The sequence below is a fragment of the Coloeus monedula genome (genome assembly GCF_965178545.1).
Source record: "Coloeus monedula genome assembly, chromosome: 28".
In the NCBI taxonomy this organism is placed as follows: domain Eukaryota; kingdom Metazoa; phylum Chordata; class Aves; order Passeriformes; family Corvidae; genus Coloeus; species Coloeus monedula.
This window is the reverse complement of record NC_138808.1, coordinates 1,461,075-1,481,733: the sequence shown is the minus strand read 5'-3', so window position 1 is coordinate 1,481,733 and position 20,659 is coordinate 1,461,075. Positions and strand designations below refer to the sequence as shown.

The window sequence follows — 20,659 nt, the reverse complement described above, 5'->3', positions numbered from 1 at the left end:
GTCAGTAGAAACCATTGAGTTTTATTTGCAGTCACAATGCTTACACTGTTTGCAGCAAACACCCTTACAAGTCAACCAGCATCTGCTCACGCGGAAAAGGACCCAACACACAATCGCCAGAGGAAAAGAAAAAAACAAACCCCAAAAAAAAAAAAACCAAAACAAAATCCAAAATAAAATCAAAATAAAATTAAAAAAAAAAAATTAATTAAAAGAGTTTAATTGGTGTCTGGGAAGAGAAACTGAAGCCCTAAAAGGCCCGAGTGTCTGTGGGGAGAGCTGAGCAAGAGGATGCACACGACTAGCAGCAACAATAGTGGGGAAATACAAGGCAAAGGGGTTCCCTCCCCCTCAGATCCCTCAGATCCGTCGGTTTTCCATCCGTGGATATCCCAAACATCGCTTGGGGTGACTCAAGAGAAGAAATGGACTCGTTCCCAAGGGCTGCTCGACACTTCCTGCTGGGCAAACCTTGGGAAGAACCCGAGGAGGAGGAGGAGGAGGAGGAGGAGGAGGAGGAGGAGGAGGAGGCCCCCTGTGCTGCCGCCAGCTCCTGCTCCAGCCCGAGAAAAACGGGAAAAAGAGATGGAAAAGGAGGAGGAAAAGGAGGAAAGGAGGGCCCTGGGAGGGGCTACTGCTACAGAGGGGACAGGAGGGACACCCACGAGCAAGCACGAACGGAGGGGTCACGTCATGGCTTCGAGTTCCCAATAACGAGGGCGAGACGGGACCGGGAAATTGTGATTTCGAGGGGGGGCTTAATAAGAAAAAATATACATTTGGAATTTTACAATGCCTTTTTTTTTCTTTTTTTTTCTTTTTTTTTTTTTTTGTGGTGGTTTTTTCTTTCGTCGTCATCGCTGTTTTTTAATTTTTTTGTTGGTTTTTTGTTATTTTTTTTGTTTGTTTTGTTTGAGTTTTTGCTTCTCTCTACAGCTCATGTCACTAAATAGATCTCTGCACTTTCACACAGCCACCCCCTCGCCCAGTAAAGCTTCAGGCCACGCTTTCCTCACTCGCATTCACAACCCTCACACCAGCACTGGGTGCACCAGGACTCTGTAAAAATTCCAATCACACTTTGTTTTTTGTGGTTTTTTTGTCATTTTGTTGGTTTTTTTTTTGTTTTTAAATCATCATTTTGGTTTTTGTGTGGGGTTTTTTTTTTTGTGATTTTTTTTTTTTAAATTTTTGGGTGATTTTTTTTTAAATTTTTTTTGCAGTTTTTTTGGTGTCTTTTTTTTTTTGTTGTTTTTTTTTTTTTTTCTTTTTTTTGTCTCCTTTTTCTGAAACTCAATATAAACCTTGTTCCAAAATGTTATGAAAAAATGTACATGTTTTATACAAGGCAGGCTTTGCAGCAGAGCAATTCCACATTCCAGCCTGGGAGAGAGAGAGAGAGAGAGAGAGAGAGAAAGAGAGAGAAAAACCTTGGAATTCCTGCACCTGGATGATGCCCTTCCAATGGAAAACACCTGCCCAGGCGAGCTCAACCTGCTGCTCCCTCCTCCCTCGGGTCCGGCCGCGCTCCAGCCCTGGGGAAGGGCTCCAGCCCTGGGGAAGGGCGGGGATTTGGGAACGCCCTGGATTCTTTCCTCGGGAAAAAGGGAGCCCTCGGGGCCAGGAGAAGGAGAAGCTGCCGGAGGGAGGTGTCAGCTCATCATGTCGTTGCTGTTGACGCCGTAGCTCGAGTTCTTCATGGAGTCGTTGACCTCCCGCCGGAACGCCGACAGGTTCTGGGTGAACCTGGACGGGTGGGAAGGGAGATTCCATCATTCCAGAAGCTCTCACAGGGTGTGGGGTCCCACCCAAAACCTGGCAGTGACCCCCTGGGTGTTGTGGCTGTGGGGTTTTTAAAGCCCATCAGGGATGGGGGGTCCAGCACATGGGAAGTTTCTTATTGGAATGGGGATGTCTGGAAGGAATTCCTCCCCCTGGGAGGGTGGGGATGGGATTCCCAGAGGAAAAGCTGTGGCTGCCCCTGGACCCCTGCAAGTGTCCAAGGCCAGGTTGGAGCACTCTGGGATAGTGGAAGGTGTCCCTGGATGGGATTTAAGGTCCCTCCTAACCCAAACCATTCCATGATTCCAGCCATGAATCCATGAAGAAATCCCATGGGAAGTTTCAAACTGAAATGGGGATATTGGGAAGGAATTCCTGGCTGGGAGGGTGGCGAGGGGCTGGGATGGAATTCCCAGAGCAGCTGTGGCTGCCCCTGGATCCTTGGAAGTGCCCAAAGCCAGGCTGGAGCAGCCTGGGATCGCAGAACGCGTCCCTACCCACGGATATTTAAACTCCCTTCCCACCCAAACCATGCCAGGAGCCCGACCACGAGGCAATCCCACGGGAAGGCGCCCATTCCAGGTTTTCCTGGCGGGAGGAGTGGCTGGCACTGACCTGTCCCTGTTCTTGGTGAGCAGGTTGCGCTCGATGCCCTCCATGAGGTTCTCGAAGCAGAGGTGCATGGCCTGCTGCTTCTCCGGGGGCTGGCTGTTCACGATGCTGTTCCTCAGGTCCGAGAAATACTGGGAAAGCAGGACAAGGAAGGGTTAATTCCCAGCTTTGGGATAGAGCACCCACTCCCCAGGATGGTGGGAATAAGGAGGGAACGTGGGTGGATAAATGGATGGAGTTGGGACTCTGCAGCTCCAAGGAGGGCTGTGACCTTTCCCAGCCACAGCATCACTCCAAGGCTTCCCTGGGAATGTTTGGGAGTGTTCTCCTGCCTCAGCCAAGCTGGAATGGCTTTGGGATGGAGCACACAGCCCCAGGATGGTGGGAATAAGGAGGGAATATCCCAGCTTTTGAATGGATGGAGTTGGACTCCTCAGCTCCAAGGAGAGCTGTGACCCCTCCTGGCCATGGGATCACTCCAAGGCTTCCTTGGGAATGTTTGGGAATGTTCTCCTGCCTCAGCCAGGCCCTTTTCCAGCAGGGATGGATCCTTTACCTGCTCGTTGAGCAGAGGCTGGGACATGGACCTTGGCTTTGGGATAGAGCACAAACCACCCAGGATGTGGGAATAAGGAGGGAATATCCCAGCTTCTGAATGGATTTCACTGGATTCCTCAGCTCCAAGGAAAGCTGAGACCCTTCCTGGCCATGGGATCATTCCAAGGCTTCCCTGGGAATGTTCTCCTGCCTCAGCCAAGCCCTTTCCAGCTGGGATGGATCCGTTACCTTCTCGTTGAGCAGGATGAGGCCGAGCAGAGGCCGGGACATGGACCACTGGTTCCTGCAGTCCTCGAAGATGATGATGTTCAGCACCGTCGAGAGCATCTGGGATAGGGAAAGGAGGGTTAAAGGCAGCCCTTCCATCCCATCCCATCCCATCCCATCCCATCCCATCCCATCCCATCCCATCCCATCCCATCCCATCCCAGCTCCCTCCCTGCCCTGGGAGCTGGGAATCACCTGAGATGCTCCTGGAACAGAGCTCTGAGCACTGGGAATCAGGGAATTCAGGCTGGAGGGACAGGACAGGGGAGTGACTTCATAAGAGGGTGGGATATTGGGAAAAATCCTTCCCTGGAGGGTGGGGAGGGGCTGGGATGGAATTCCCAAAGGAAAAGCTGTGGCTGCCCCATCCCTGGAAGTGTCCAAGGCCACGCTGGAGCAGCCTGGGATAGCAGAAGATTCCCAGGGGGTGGGATGGGATATTTCAGGTCTCTCCCACCCAAGCCATTCCATGATTCCATGGATCCAACCCCTGCCCAGCACTGCCAAGGCCACGTCAGGGACAAGAGGAGGATCTGGAGCCTCCATGAACTGCTGGAGGCTTCCCTGAGGTGCTGGGAGCTGCTGGAGTGGTGATTCCTGACACATCCCAAGGCATCCACGGGAATATTGCCCCATCTCCACCTAAACTGGCGTTTAAATACCTTGGGAATCTCCTCATCCTTCCCTGAGTTTCCTTCCACAGCCACCTCAGGCTGAAGCCAGGATCTAACCTGGGCTTGGAAGACGAGATTCCTCTTTTTAGCCTCAGAAAACTCAGCCTGCATCCCAAAAAAAAGCTGGATGCACCGGCGAGGGGGGAGCAAAACTCCCTGCTCCCACACGGGAACGGTGCTGCCACTGACGAGCACCAGGACTGCATTCCCTTAAAAAAAAAACGGGGAAAAGCCCATTTTTTGGGCAGTCCAACTGCTGTTCCTTGGGATCAGCAAAACCTTGGAGCAAGGCTTGGAATTGCACCTGAGGAGAGGTGGAATGCTGGCAAAAAATGCTGTTTATCCCAGAAAACAACTCCCTGTTTATCCCAAAAAACGATTCCCTGTTTCTCCTGTTTATCCCAGAAAACAGCTCCCTGTTTCTCCCGTTTATCCCAGAAAACAACTCCGTTTCTACTGTTTATCCCAAAAAAAAAGCTCCCTGCTTATCCCGAAATACAACTCCCCGTTTATCCCAAAAAACCAACTCCGTTTCTCCCATTTATCCCAGAAAACAACTCCCTGTTTCTGCTGTTTATCCCAAAAACCAACTCCCTGTTTCTCCCATTTATTCCAAAAAACAGCTCCCTGTTTCTCCCGTTTATCCCAGAAAACAACTCCCTGTTTCTCCCGTTTATCCCAGAAAACAACTCCCTGTTTATCCCATAAAACAACTCCCTCTTTCTCCTGTTCATCCCAAAAACCAACTCCCTGCTTCTCCCGTTCATCCCAAAAACCAACTCCCTGCTTCTCCCGTTTCTCCCAGCAAACACTTCCTTGCTGCAGAGCAGGGAAGAGGCAGGCTTGGTGCGCTGAAATGCCAGCTTTTCCCGGGAATTGGGGCGGTACCTGCTGGATCATCTCCGGGTGCTGCTGCATGATGTGCAGGAAGCGGTCGCTCTCCTGGGCCAGCGGCGTCGTTCTCTTCTTGGTGCTGCGGGACAGTTGCTTGAAGAGATAAGTGACGATGTGGTCCAGGCAGGAGCAGCAGCCCGTGCAAACCATGGTGTCTGTGGGAACAGGGCAAATCCCCAGGTTGGGATGCCAATGGAAAAGCTCCCGGGAAGCGTCGGCGTTTATTGGGGTCGTTGGGGTTTGTTGGGGTCGTTGGGGTTTGTTGGGGTTGTTTGAGTTGTTGGGGTTTGTTGGAGTTGTTGGTGTTTGTTGGTGTTTGTTGGGGTTTGTTGGGGTTTGTTGGGGTTTGTTGGGGTTTGTTGGAGTTGTTGGGGTTTGTTGGGGTTTGTTGGGGTTTGTTGGGGTTTGTTGGGGTTTGTTGGAGTTGTTGGGGTTTGTTGGGGTTTGTTGGGGTTTGTTGGGGTTGTTGGTGTTTGCTGGGGTTTGTTGGGGTTTGTTGGGGTTTGTTGGAGTTGTTGGGGTTTGTTGGGGTTTGTTGGAGTTGTTGGGGTTTGTTGGAGTTGTTGGGGTTTGTTGGGGTTTGTTGAAGTTGTTGGGGTTTGTTGGGGGTTGTTGGGGTTGTTGGGGTTTGTTGGGGTTTGCTGGGGTTTGTTGGGGTTTGTTGGGGTTTGTTGGGGTTTGTTGGGGTTTGTTGGGGTTTGTTGGGGTTTGTTGGGGTTTGTTGGGGTTTGTTGGGGTTTGTTGGGGTTTGTTTGTTCAGGGATCAGCCCAAGTTCCTCCCTGAGAGGAGGGTGAAGAAAATTCTGGGAGAATTGGGAATGTTCAGCCTGGAATGTTCAGGCTGGAGAGGTTTAACTGTGGCTTGAAGGGAGGTGGAATTAAAAGGGAGAGAGGCTGTTTATAGGGATGGGATACACGGAATTCCAGAGGGCAGGGATGGATGGGATTTTGGGAAGGAATTCCTGGCTGGGATGGAATTCCCAGAGGAAAATCCATGGCTGCTCCTCCCTGGAAGTGCCCAAGGCCAGCTTGGAGCACCCTTGGAGCTGCTGATGTTTATTGGGGTTGCTGACGTTTGTTCAGGGATCAGCCTGAGTTCCTCCCTGAGATGAGAGTGGAAAAACTCTGGGAGAATTGGGAATGTTCAGCCTGGAATGTTCAGGCTGGAGAGGTTTAACTGTGGCTTGAAGGGAGGTGGAATTAAAAGGGAGAGAGGTTGTTTATAGGGATGGAGGGATGGGATACAGGGAATGCCACAGGGCAGGGATGGATGGGATTTTGGGAAGGAATTCCTGGCTGGGATGGAATTCCCAGAGGAAAATCCGTGGCTGCTCCATCCCTGGAAGTGCCCAAGGCCAGCTTGGAGCACCCTGGGATCATGGAAGGAGTCCCTGGGATTGGAACTGGATGGGCTTTAAAGCCCCCCCCAGCCCAAACCATTCCAGGATTCCCTGATCCTACAAATGGTTCCGTTGGAAGGGATCAGCGCTGGGGTCACCGCTCCAACCTCTCCCTCTCCACAATTCCAGCTTTTCCCAGAGGTGGAACTCCCCCACCTGCTCTCCCAGTTTGATGTTTGACCTCAAACTCTCCACTCAGAGCACCGGAATCTCCTCCCACTTCCAACCCGAATCCCTGAGGGCCCCGGGGGAGCAGCAGGAGTTACCGAGCGCCGTGAGCCCCTCGGAGATGGAGGACAGGATGTACATGATCACGTGGGGCTCCAGGCTGGCGATGAAGTTCATGTGGTCCTGGGTGAGAACTTCCAGCAGGGAATAGTAGGACTGGCTGAGCTTGGGATAATCCTGTGGGAAAAGGAGGGAAAAATCCAGTTTTAAGGACTTGTGGAAGCACCTTGGATTCCTAAATCCAACCTCTCGTGAATCCCCTGGAATGTGCTGATGAATGTCCTGGGAAGAACAAATCAACCTCTCTTCCCAGAATATTCCGACGGATTTCCCACCTTTTCTTCTCTCCCAACAAACCATTCCACGATGTTCCCAGTGCTGCTCTATCCAATCGTTTTTCCCGCTGTTTTGTTTTCCTGGGGACAGGATGGGCTCTCTGAATTCCCAAAAATCACCCTGAGGAAGGGCCACACACCTTCCCCATCTCCCAGCACTCCTGGGATTTTTCCAAAGGGTTCCCAGCTCCAGAGCTCCGTGTTTCCAGCTCTGGCCATATAAATATCCCAAGAAATTAAACCAGGAACGTGCTGGATGCAGCCAGAGGTGGCACGAATCCCTTCACATCCCGGTAATAAGGATTGGGAGGAAAACTTGCTGCCCTCTCTCCTTGATTTTGGAATGATGACAGGAATTATTCCTTGGAATTGCTTTTCCAGGCAGGATTGTGCTGATGGGAGTGACAGGGTTTGGGAGCAGGGTTCCATGGAGATCCCAGCCTGCAGGGAAGCACAAACCTCACTCCAGGATGCGGGGTTTGGATAAAGGAGCTCCAGGAGAGCTGGAGAGGGATTTGGGACGAGGGATGGAGGGAGCAGCACCCAGGGAATGGCTTCCCAGTGGAAAAGGGGAGATTTAGGTGGGATATTGGGAAGGAATTCCTGGCTGGGAGGGTGGTAAGAGGCTGGAATGGATTTCCCTGGAGATGCCCCCTCCCTGGAAGTGTCCAAGGGATAACCTGGGATAGTGGGAGGCATCCAAGGCAGGGGGGGAGGGAATGGGATGGGATTTAAAACCCATCCCAACCAAAATCCTGGGAATTATTTGCACGATGCCTTTCCAACCCTCACCCACAGCAGGTGGGAATGGGATGAGATTGAAAACCCATCCCAAGAGAAATCTTGGGAATTATTTCCGTGGTGCCTCTCCAAGCATCACCCAGACCCCGCATCACAAATCCCTCCATCCCTGCAATCTCTGAGCTCCCTGTCCATGCTCCAGCCTTTCCTGGGATGCTCCCAATCCCTCGGTGTAGGAACGCAGAGTGCCGGGAATATTTCTCTGCCTGTTTTTAAGGGTTTTTACCCCCCTGAACAACGCTGGTTTAGCTTCAAACCTTGGAAAAAATCACCAACAGTCAGAGAAGAACTGGAAAATGCAGTGGTGGGAATGAGGTGATGGACGACGATGGGAGATTGGCACAGGGTGGAAATTTAGAGGTTTTGGGCTTCTCTTTGTAGTAAAGAGATGAGAGTAAAAAAGATCCAAGTGGAGGATTGTTGTTGTTCTCTAAACCTTCTTCTCCTTCTTCTACCACTCCATGTTGTGCAGTAAAAGTGGTTTGGGATGATGGGATAGAGAATTCCGCAGTTCCTGCCCGTGTTACTGAATAATGGGTAGGAAAGTGAAAATAATGCACGTTTTTAGTAACTATTGGTTAAAATATCTTTAAAAGGCCGTGCAAATCTTGATAATTGGACTCATTCCTACTTTTCTTCCTTCCATGCTGTACCTGGGTCACGCTGGTGGCTCTGTTCCTCTGATAAGACTCAATAAAGAACTCTCTGGAAGCACTGAAACTCCAGGAAAAGTCTGGGTTTATCTTTGAAACTCCTTGCAAGGATTTCAGTAAATTCTGAAGGGATTTGATTCAGGGCACGGGATTTGATTTAGGGCACGGTTCGGTGTCACCTCACCTCGTGTCATAGGTCAGCAAGCTGAGTCTCAGAAGTGATGTTCTTCCTGTATGACCTGACAGAACCTGTCAGTGGCCAGTTTGAACATGGACAATTCTCTGAGCCACTTAAAGTTGTGACCCCCTCTGTGATCCACATTTAAGAACAGACAAACCCCCCCAGCTCTCTCTCGGTTCCAGTGCTGGGACAGGCGGCTGTGGGCCCCGTGTGGGGGCCAGCGGGCCCAGCCCCTGCTCGGGCCAGGCCATGGCTCCAGGATGACCCCCCCAGCAGGGCTGTGGTAGCCAGAGCGGCTCGGAACCCCCCCCTCTCCACTGCAATAAGCCACATTCCAGCTGCAAGGCCTGGGTGAGATTAACCCTTTTAGTGCTGTGAAGAGCTGAAAACCTGAGGGAAGAGAAAGAGGAGATGCTTAAAGCTGAAATTCTGTTGTGAAGCTATGATATATCAGAGTATCCTGTTGTAATTTCATGAAGATCTGGGGGGTGGAGTGTTCAACTCGTAAGCAAAAGCACCTGCAGTGAGATAGGCAGATGCTGACAGAGCTGTAATTTCATGAGAAGTTTGCACAGGGAGAGATGAACCAGATGAGGACTTTGGCTCCAAACGGGAAAGGAGGAAACCTCAGTTCCTAGAGATGCTCCCAGAGATAGTCCTAAAGATGAAGAGGACCCTTTGCTCCCAGGGAAGGAGAAGGGCCTCTGCTCTTAGAGATGAAATGCTCCCAGAGATGGGTGAAGAGAACTTCTGTTTCTGAATGGCTCAACCTTAAAATTGTACCCCAAAACCTTCAAGAGTGGACCCTTGAAAGCAGTTGCGGGAAAAGCTGCAAGTTGAGGGAAAGGACTCACACGCAGGCAGAGAGACTCCTCTTCCTAAATGGACTGAACAATATTTGGAAGTGGGCGGCTGGCTCGTTGTGATAATGTTTTCACAGCACGAGCAAGAAGAGACTTCTCTTTCTAAATGGACTGAACAAGGTTATTCTGGAAGGGGTAAAGACTGAACATCTCAAGGGTTGTCTTTTTCCATTGTCAGTGGGAGAAGGGAGGAAGGTGGGGGGAGGAGGAGAGTTCTGAAGGTGTGGAATGATTTTTTTTCCCTCTTTTAGGTCTGTTCATAAACTTCTTTCTATTCTTTCAAGTTTGGGGCCTGCTTTGCGTTTCTCCTAATTCTTATCTCACAGAAGGTAAACAGTGATGAGTATTTTGGACCAAACCACTACACCTTGGGAAGCTCCCAATCCCTGGGGAAGCTCCCAATCCCTGGGAACCTCCCAATCCCTGGGGATGCTCCCAATCCCTGGGAATCTCTCAATCCCTTGAGAACCTCCCAATCCCTGGGAACCACCCAATCCCTGGGGAACCTCCCAATCCCTGGGGAACCTCCCAACCCCTGGGAACCTCCCAACCCCTGGGAACCTCCCAATCCCTGGGGAACCTCCCAATCCCTGGGGAACCTCCCAATCCCTGGGAAGCTCCCAATCCCTGGGGAAGCTCCCAATCCCTGGGGAAGCTCCCAATCCCTGGGAACCTCCCAATCCCTGGGGAACCTCCCAACCCCTGGGGAACCTCCCAACCCCTGGGAACCTCCCAATCCCTGGGAATCTCCCAATCCCTGGGGAAGCTCCCAATCCCTGGGGAAGCTCCCAATCCCTGGGGAACCTCCCAATCCCTGGGAATCTCCCAATCCCTGGGGACGCTCCCAATCCCTGGGAACCTCCCAACCCCTGGGGAAGCTCCCAATCCCTGGGAAGCTCACCAGGAGGTCGCTGTGGGGGATGGAGAGCAGCAGTTTGATGAAGGTTTGCAGGGCGTTGTCCAGGGCGTCGTCCCCGTAGAGGCGGAAGACGCCGAAGTTGACGTAGCTGCCGCTGAGCGCCGCCTTCAGCATGGAGAAGCAGATGGAGATTCCCTTCAGCTTCAGGGCGTAGACCTGGTCCTTCGGGACCTCTCCCAGCGTCAGGATGCGATTCCCTGCGCGCACCGAGACGGGAGCGGGGTCAGCATTCCAGCGGCCGCATCCCAACCCGCCTTCCTGGGATCCCCTCCCTCCAGGCTGCGGGGAGGTTGTGAGGGTTTAGCCCCAAGGGAGGGTTCAGGGCCTGGTTCCAGGGAAAAGTCAGGCTCTGCAGGGTAAGGGGGAATGGATTTAAGTGGAAAGATGGGAAATTTGGGGGGGGGGAAATGGGTTTTTTGGAAAAAATTCCTCCCTGTGATGGAGGCGGAGTTGGGATTCCAGTGGTTGTATCCCAACCCATCTTCCCAGGGTTCCTCTCCTTCGGGGGGCAGGGAAGTGGAAGGGGAGTGAGGAGTGGGTGAAGGTTCCAAGGATTTATGGCCAGGGAAAAGTCAGGCTCTGCAGGATAAGGGGGAACAGCCTTAAGCTGAAAAATGGGAAATTCAGATGGATTTGGGGAAAAAATTCCTCCCTGTGAGGGTGGGGAGGGCTGGGATGGAATTCCCAGAGAAGCTGTGGCTGCCCCTGGATCCCTGGAAGTGCCCAAAGCCAGGTTGGGATAATCTGGGATAGTGGAAGGTATTGGGATTGGAAGTGGATGGGATTTAAGATCCTCCCAACCCAAACCATCCTGGAATTCTCCAGCACAACTTTGGATCGGATGGAATATTGGGAAGTGATCCCTGGCTGGGCTGGAATTCCCAGAGAATTCCACACCCCTGCAAGTGTCCAAGGAACAACCCAGCACAGTGGAACCCTGCCCATGGATATTTACAGTCTCTTCCAACCCAAACATTCCATGACTTTCCTAGGAACCGCGGCAGAACCCAATCCCACGTGGGAACAGGCAATCCCGAGGACGGGAATGTTTCTCCCTGTCCCCTGGGGCTGCCAACTCCTTCCCTGTTTCCCTGGTTTTTCCCTGCCCACCCTGAGCTTCCAGCAGCTCCCAGGGTACCCAGGGTGTGTCCATGGATGCCTCCAGGGCAGCTGCAGGCCCTGGCATCGCTCACCGTACGTCGTGATCATCTTGCTGGTCTCCCGGAAAAGCAGGATCCCGTTGGGAGAGGACACATCGAACTGCAGCCGTTGGGATCTACGGGAAAACAGGGAATGGTCAGAGCCACCGGACTGATCCAGGGGCTGCGAGAGCTGGGAATGTTCACCTGGAGAAGGGAAGGATCCAGGGACACCTCAGAGCCCCTTGCAGGGCCTAAAGGGGCTCCAGGAGAGCTGAGAGGGACTGGGGACAAGGGCTGGAGGGACAGGACCCAGGGAGTGGCTTCAAAGTGACAGAAGAACGGCTTAGATGGGATATTGGGAAGGAATTCCTGGCTGGGCTGGAATTCCCAGAGCAGCTGTGGCTGCCCCTGGATCCCTGGCAGTGCCCAAGGTTGGATTAACCCGGGACAGTGGGAGGTGTCCCTGTCCCTGCCATGGGATGGGATTTAAGCTCTTTCCAACCCAAACCATCCCAGGATTCCGTGAATTCCAAACTGCAGCTCCAACACCCCTGGCAATAAAACGGGAGCGACCATTCCAGGAGCTGCTGCTGCTGGGACTCGCTGATCCCAGGGCTGCTCCCAGAGTTCCCCACAGCGCCCTGGGCTGGTGGAGAATCCTGCTGGACACAGGCCCAGGGGACAGAGGAGCTGTGCTGGCACACCAGGAGGGGCCTGCATCCCTGGGATCTCGGGAATATTCCGGCTTTGGGGCTGGAAATGCTGCCCTGGCAGAGCCACACCAACATCCTGGGAGCAGCCCAGGCTCGCTGACAGCTCCAAGAATTCCAAGCCGGGCATTTTTTCCCCTCCAGCGGCTCCAGCTCCCAAGTGAAAGGCAGCAAGTGGCCCTGGGCACCTCTGGAATAAATCCCTGGATGATTTCCAGCTGGGATTGTGTCCCAAAGATGCAGCCTGCCAGGATGGATTCCCAACAGCCGGAATCTCAACCTCGTGTCCCTTCCCACCGGAGCCAGAGCATCCTCCTGACAACATTTCAAATTATCCCACACAGATCCCTCCCTGCTGGAAGAACAAAGGCTCATCCCAAGGGATACAGGGCACCCCCAGTTCCCTCTGGATTGATCCCAAGGGATACAGGCACCTCTCTGCCTTCTGGATTGATCCAGAAGGATACCCCAAGTGATACAGGCACCCTAATTCCAGAGGGATACAGGCACCCCAATTCCCTCTGGATTGATCCCAAGGGATACAGGACACCCCCAATTCCCTCTGGACTGAACCCAAGGGATACAGGGCACCCTAATTCCAGAGGGATATGGGCACCCCAATCCCCTCTGGATTGATCCCAAGGGATACAGGACACCCCCAATCCCCTCTGGATTGATCCCAAGGGATACAGGGCACCCCCAATCCCCTCTGGATTGATCCCAAGGGATACAGGGCACCCCCAATTCCCTCTGGATTGATCCCAAGGGATACAGGGCACCCCCAATTCCCTCTGGATTGATCCCAAGGGATACAGGGCACCCCCAATTCCCTCTGGATTGATCCCAAGGGATACAGGACACCCCCAGTTCCCTCTGGATTGATCCCAAGGGATACAGGCACCTCTCTGCCTTCTGGGTTGATCCAGAAGGATACCCCAAGTGATACAGGCACCCTAATTCCAGAGGGATACAGGCACCCCAATTCCCTCTGGATTGATCCCAAGGGACACAGGGCACCCCCAATCCCCTCTGGGCTGGAAGGGAAGCTCCCTTCATTCCAGCTCCAAATCCAAGCATCTTCCAGGGAAAACAAGGTTCCTTTGGGAATAAGAAGATTTTAAGAATGAAATGAAGAGTTTCCTGCCACTTGGAAATGGAAGCATCCAGGGCTGATGGATTGCAGCTCTGAATCCCAAATGTGGGATTGGCTTCCCTGTAAAACATTCCCAGTTTTCCCCTCCTTGTTCCCCTTTTAGAGCAGCAAAAGATGGGAAGGGAGAAAACAAAACCAGGCAGCAACAGCCACACGAGGCAACAACCACACACCCAGAGGGGCAGAATCAGCCTTAAATCCCTTCCAAGTGGAACAATTCCATGAAATCCCAGATTTTTTGGCATGTTCCTACCTGTTATGGACCAGCTCAGCCATGAGTTTGAGGACAGGGGTGGTGCAGGCTGGGTCGTGGTACCAGAGCTCGATGGCTCGCTGCAGGATGGGCATGTAGGAGGGGTAACTGCCAGGGAAAGCTAAGGAATTCCCAGCTTTTCAAGGCCAAAAATTCCCTGGAAAAGGAAATTTCTGTGAGCACTGCAAAGCAGGTTCATCAATAGGCTCGGGTAAGGACGCTGGGATCTGCTCTCCTTGAATCGTTGTTGTTTTACCCCAGACCAAAGAAAGGGTAATAAAAATCAGGATGAAATCCTTGAAGGCTCAAAGACAAAAATCCCAATTTCTTAAGGCAAACCAGAAGTAAGAAAGGTTTTTTTTTGGAAGGAGAGGGAAACCCCGAGGATCTGCCAGTGCCTGACCTTCAGCAGGCACGGAGCAGTTGGAATGGCTCCGTGTGCTCAGCAAAAGGACACGGATTCCTCGGGAAAAGGACACGGATTCCTCGGGAAAAGGACACGGATCCCAGCGCTCCAGGGAGCTCTGGGAGCTGCTGGGATGTATCCGTGCAAAGCTCTGCCATGCATCCATGAAAAGCTTTGTGTTTTCCAGGTCAGGCCTGGCAAAACCCCAGCAATTCCTGGGGGAGCAGCTTTTTGGGATAAGTCGGGAGCAGAGCGAGGCCGAGCTGCCGCAGGGCTCGGGAAAAGGACTCGGAGTCCTCTGGAAACAAAGGGGAAGGCCCGGCCAGGGAATTCCCAGGGCAAATGGGATGGTTGGAGGCATCCCCTGAGGGATGGGAGGTTGAGGGCTTTGGGAATGTTCGGGAATGTTCGGGAATGTCTGGGAATGCAAGGATACATCCACTCGAAGAGCATCATGAAGCTGGTCTTGGCGTTGAAGGCGAAGGCGATGCCCCGCAGGTCCCGCACCAGCCCCACCAGGGTTCTCTGGGGGCACGAAAGGGTTAAAGCATCAGCGAGGGGGGAGGGAAAGGGAATAAAATGAAATAGAATAGAAAAAAATGAAACAGAATAGAATAAAGTAGAATAGAATAGAAAAAAATGAAATAGAATAGAATAAAGTGGAATAGAATAGAAAAAAATGAAATAGAATAGAATAAAGTAGAATAGAATAGAAAAAAATGAAATAGAATAGAATAAAATGAAATAGAATAGAAAAAAATGAAATAGAATAGAATAAAGTAGAATAGAATAGAAAAAAATGAAATAGAATAAAATAAAGTAGAATAGAATAGAAAAAAATGAAATAGAATAGAATAAAATGAAATAGAATAGAAAAAAATGAAATAGAATAGAATAAAGTAGAATAGAATAGAAAAAAATGAAATAGAATAAAATAAAGTAGAATAGAATAGAAAAAAATGAAATAGAATAAAATAAAATGAAATAGAATAGAATAGAATAAAGTGAAATAGAATAGAATAAAATAGAATAGAATAGAATAGAACGGAATGGAGTGGAATGGAATGGAATAAAATAAAATAAAATAGAGTAAAATAGAACAGAATAGAATAGAAAAATAGAAAAAATAAAATAAAATAGAATAAAATAAAATGAAAGAATAGAATACAACAGAATAAAATGAAATAGAACAGAACAAAATAGAATAGAACAAAATAGAATAAAAGAATAGAATAGAGTGGAATGGAATGGAATGGAACAGAATAAAATAAAATAAAATAAAATAAAATAAAATAAAATAAAATAGAAAAAAATAGAATGGAATAGAATAGAATAGCATAAAATGAAATAGAATAGAATAAAATAGAGTAGAATAAAATAGAACAGAACAAAATAGAATAAAATAGAATAGAATAAAATGGAATGGAACGGAATGGAATAAAATAGAATAGAATAGAATAGAAAAAGTAGAATAAAATAGAATAAAATAAAAGAATAGAATACAACAGAATAAAATGAAATAGAATAGAACAAAATAGAATAAAAGAGAATAGAATAGAGTGGAGTGGAGTGGAATGGAATGGAATGGAATGGAATAAAATAAAATAAAATAAAATAAAGTACAATAGAATAGAGTAAAATAGAATAGAAAAAAATAGAAAAAATTAGAAAAAAATAGAAAAAATAGAATAGAATAGAACAGAATAGAATAGAAAAAATAGAATAAAATAAAAGAATAGAATACAATAGAATAGAACAAAATAGAATAGAATAAAATATAGTAAAATAGAATAGAATAGAGTAGAATAAATAGAATGGAATGGAATAAAACAAAATAAAATAAAATAAAATAGAATAAAATAGAATAAAATAGAATAAAAGAGTAGAATAGAATAGAGTAGAAAAAAATAGAATAGAATAAAATATAATAAATACAAAAATATTATAAAATATAATAAATGAAATAAAATATATCATAAAATAGAAGAAAATATATTAAAGATAACTCAAATAAAATATAAGAAAATATACAAAATAGAATAAAATAAATACAAAAATCAAATAAAATAAAATACACAAAATAGAATAAAATAGAATAAAAGAAAAGAGAATAAAACCAAATAGAATAAAATAAAATGTAAGGAATACAAAAATATAATAAATAAAATGTAATATCATAAAGTACAAGAAAATAGATTAAAGCATAATTAAAATAAAATATAAGAAAACATATAAAATAGAATAAAATAGAATAAAATAGAATAAATACAAAAATAAAATAAATAAAATAAAATATACAAAATAGATTAAAATAGAATAAAATGGAATAAAATAAAATAGAATAGAATAAAATAAAAAAAAGTAAGTAAATAACACAGAACAAAATAGAATAGGATAGAAAATATATAAATAGAATAAAATACAATCAGTATAAAAATAGAATAAAATATAATAAAACAGAATGGAGTAAAAGATAAAAATAGAATAAAAGATAAGAAAATAGATGAAAACATAATAAAAGAAAATATGAAAAATAGATTAAAATAGAATAAAATAGAATAGAATTTCATCAAATGTCATAAAAAAAACCAAAATAAAATCTAATAAAATAAACTCTAATATAATAAAAGAAGTAAAATAAAATATCATAAAATGTAATAAAATAAAATAGAACAAAGTACCATAAACTACCCTACAATAAAACAAAACAAAATAAAATCTAGTAAATAAAATAAAATAGAATAAAAGAAATAAAATAAAAATAGCATCAATGTAATAAAACACAATAAAATGCAATAAAATAGAATAAAATAAAATTAAGTCAAATGAAATTAGTATGAATTTAATAAAATAGAATAAAATAGAATAGAATAGAACAGAATAAAATAGCAGAGAGGAAATAAAATAGAATAAAATAAAATAAAATAAAGTACAATACAATACAATAAAATTGAATAAATAAAATAGAATAGAATAAAATAAAATAAAATAAATAGAATAAAATAAATAAAAAAAAAATAAAATAAGTAAGAAATAAATTAAAAAAAAGTACAATACAATACAATGAAATAAAATAAAACAAAATAAAATAAAATAAAATTAAAAAACAAAATGAAATAAATAAAATAAATAAAGTATAATACAATACAATGAAATAAAACAAAATAAAAAAATAAAATAAATACAATAAAATACAATACAATAAAATAATAAAAATAAAATACCATTAAAAAAAATAAAGTACAATAAAAGAAAAATAAATAAATAAAATAAAAACAAATAAATAAAATACAATAAAATACAATAAAATAAAGTACAATAAAATACAAAAAAATACAATAAAAATAATAAAATCAAATACAATAAACTAAAAATAATACAAATAAACGACAATAAAATAAAACCAAATCAATCAAATACAATCCAATAAAAATCCAATCAAATCCCATCAAACACCATAAAAATCGGGATTTGTTCCCCCTGTGCCCCCCCTGTGCCCCCCCTGTGCCCCCCCTGTGCCCCCTCCCAGCCCCGGGAAGGCCCCGAGGGCACCAGGGGGGCACCGGGGGGGCAGAGCAGGGACAGAGCAGGGGCAGTGAGGGGGCAGCGAGGGGGCAGTGAGGGGGCAATGAGGGGGCAGTGAGGGGGCAGTGAGGGGGCAATGAGGGGGCAGTGAGGGGGCAGTGAGGGGGCAGTGAGGGGGCAGAGCAGGGGCAGTGAGGGGGCAGTGAGGGGGCAGTGAGGGGGCAGTGAGGGGGCAGTGAGGGGGCAGTGAGGGGGCAGAGCAGGGGCAGTGAGGGGGCAGTGAGGGGGCAGTGAGGGGGCAGTGAGGGGGCAATGAGGGGGCAGCGAGGGGGCAGTGAGGGGGCAGCGAGGGGGCAGTGAGGGGGCAGTGAGGGGGCAGCGAGGGGGCAGAGCAGGGGCAGTGAGGGGGCAGTGAGGGGGCAGTGAGGGGGCAGAGCAGGGGCAGTGAGGGGGCAGTGAGGGGGCAGCGAGGGGGCAGCGGGGCCGGGCCGGGCTCACCTTGGCCTCCTGCTCGTTGAAGGAGTTGGTGCTGAACATCTGCGCCACCGTCTCGAAGGCTGCGGTGAGCGGCAGCATGAACTGCTCGTACTGATCCTCGTCCTCACCTGCGGGCACAGCGGGCACGGCGTGGGCATGGGATGGGAATGGGGTGGGAATGGGGTGGGAATGGGGTGGGAATGGGGTGGGAATGGGGTGGGAATGGGAATGGGGCATGGGCATGGGAATGGGCATGGGAATGGGGCGTGGGAATGGGAATGGGCATGGGAATGGGCATGGGAATGGGCATGGGAATGGGCATGGGCATGGGCATGGGAATGGGGCGTGGGAATGGGAATGGGCATGGGAATGGGGCATGAGAATGGGGCATGGGAATGGGGCATGGGAATGGGCATGGAAATGGGCATGGGAATGGGGCGTGGGAATGGGAATGTAGTGGGAATGGGGTGGGAATGGGCATGGGAATGGGCATGGGGCATGGGAATGGGAATGGGGCATGGGCATGGGCATGGGAATGGGCATGGGCATGGGAATGGGCATGGGAATGGGCATGGGGCATGGGCATGGAAATGGGGCATGGGAATGGGAATGGGCATGGGAATGGGCATGGGAATGGGGCATGGGAATGGGAATGGGGGTGGGAAAGGGAATGGGACATGGGAATGGGCATGGAAATGGGAATGGGCATGGGCACGGGAATGGGAATGGGCATGGGAATGGGGCATGGGAATGGGAATGGGAATGGGCACGGGAATGGGGCATGGGGGTGGAAATGGGAATGGGGCATGGAAATGGGCATGGGAATGGGGCATGGGAATGGGAATGGGCATGGGAATGGGCATGGGAATGGGGCATGGGAATGGGGCATGGGAATGGGAATGGGGCATGGGAATGGGCATGGGGCATGGGAATGGGCATGGGAATGGGGCATGGGAATGGGCATGGGGCATGGGAATGGGCATGGGAATGGGGCATGGGAATGGGCATGGGAATGGGCATGGGAATGGGGCATGGGAATGGGCATGGGAATGGGGCATGGGAATGGGAATGGGCATGGGGCATGGGAATGGGGCATGGGAATGGGAATGGGGCATGGGAATGGGCATGGGAATGGGAATGGGCATGGGGCATGGGAATGGGGCATGGGGCATGGGAATGGGCACGGGGCATGGGCATGGGAATGGGCATGGGAATGGGCATGGCCCTGTTCCTGCAGGAAATGCCCCTTATCCTGTGGATTGATCCCAAACTTGGTGGGATGGGAAAATTGATCCCAAGTTTTGGAATGGGAAAATTGATCCCCAATTTTAGGACGGAAAATTTTATCCCCAGTTTTGGGATGGGAAAATTGATCCCCAAACTTGGTGGGATGGAAAATTGATCCCCAAATTTTAGGATGGGAAAATTGATCCCCAAGTTTTGGAATGGGAAAATGGATTCCCAGTTTTGGGATGGAAAAATTGATCCCAAATCTTGGGATGGGAAAAGTGATCCCAAATCTTTGGATGGAAAAATTTATCTCAAATTTTAGGATGGAAAATTTTATCCCCAGTTTTGGGATGGGAAAATTGATCCCAAACTTGTTGGGAAGGAAAATTGATCCCCAAATTTTAGGATGGGAAAATTGATTCCCAATTTAGGTGGGATGGGAAAATTGATCCCCAAGTCTTGGAATGGGAAAATTGATTCCCAGTTTTGGGATGGGAAAATTGATCCCAAACTTGATGGGATGGAAAATTGATCCCAAATCTTGGGATGGAAAAATTGATCCCCAAGTTCACCGGGATGTTCTCAGCATCAACCCCAATTCCCAAATCCTTTTTCTTCTCCCATTTGGGTTTTCCCATCCCAAATCCCTTCCTGGTGATGCTATGGCTCCCTAACCACCAGGATCCAGCTCCGAAATGCTGGAATTGTGCTGGAATTCCCAGGAAAATACCTAAATCCACCATGAGCAGCCGTCCCAGGGCCGTGTAGAACGTGGTCCGACACCTCATGTCCGTCAGGTTGGATTGATTGTTGATTCCCAGGAAGGAAAAGTGCTCGCTCTGGAAAAGGAAAAACGGGATGGGTTGAGGAGGGAAAAGCCTCCCCCGTCACTCCAGGCTGGATGCAGGAAAAATTCCCTCATGGAAAAGGTGGTGAAGGGTTGGTACGGGGTGGCCTGGGCAGCAGGGAGTTGTTGTTTTCCCTGGAAACGTTGGGAAAATGTGTGGATGTGGCACTTGGGGACACAGGGAATGGTGGTTGATCCTAAAGGGCTTTTCCAAGCTGCAAAATTTCGGGAAGCACCACCCTGAGCTGGCTCCTGGGGATGCCAATTGCCAAGTGGTTCCAGGGTTCTGGAATGGGCACCTGCAGCATTCCCGGAGCCACCAGAGGGCAACAGGAGCTGCAAATCCCGCTGTTCTCCCTCCCTCTGGAATTCCCGGCTGTGCCTCTGGAGCAGAGCAGGAATCTGCTCCTTTAGGGAATCCCTCAGGCTCATTCCCAGCTCTTCTCCAGGGAAAAATGGAATCCCAGAGTGAACCCAGACTGTGAGAATGCCTGGAAACATCCCCTAATTCCAGGGATGCATCCCTCATTCCAGCAGGGAATGCAAACCCTCTGGAAGTGCTGCTGGGAGCCCGAGGGCTCCAGTGCTGGGAACGTCCTGGAATGGAAATCCTGGAATGGTTTGGGTGGGAAGGGATCCGCAATCCCATCCTTCCACCATCCCAGGCTGCTCCAAGCCCCATCCAGCCTGGCCTGGGAAATTTCCAGGGATGAATCTGGATTTAGTGGAGAGCAGATCCCACACGGATC

At 48.2% G+C, this 20,659-nt stretch overlaps 1 protein-coding gene across 2 annotated transcripts in view; it reads right to left on the bottom strand.

Annotated features, from left to right (window-relative positions):
* Position 1: 1 nt before the first annotated feature.
* The window catches only part of XPO7 (exportin 7), a 61,488-nt gene continuing 40,830 nt past the window's right edge, over positions 2-20,659 (bottom strand). For both annotated transcript variants that reach the window (XM_082298415.1, XM_082298416.1), the window contains exons 18-28: positions 19,794-19,902; positions 17,855-17,961; positions 14,268-14,356; positions 13,426-13,533; positions 11,361-11,443; positions 10,150-10,364; positions 6,454-6,592; positions 4,782-4,942; positions 3,181-3,279; positions 2,398-2,525; positions 2-1,746 (exon numbers count right to left, since the gene is read on the bottom strand). In XM_082298415.1, coding sequence (XP_082154541.1) covers positions 1,653-1,746; positions 2,398-2,525; positions 3,181-3,279; positions 4,782-4,942; positions 6,454-6,592; positions 10,150-10,364; positions 11,361-11,443; positions 13,426-13,533; positions 14,268-14,356; positions 17,855-17,961; positions 19,794-19,902 — 1,332 coding nt within the window. In that variant the 3' untranslated portion in view covers positions 2-1,652. The remainder of the gene's footprint in view (positions 1,747-2,397; positions 2,526-3,180; positions 3,280-4,781; positions 4,943-6,453; positions 6,593-10,149; positions 10,365-11,360; positions 11,444-13,425; positions 13,534-14,267; positions 14,357-17,854; positions 17,962-19,793; positions 19,903-20,659) is intronic.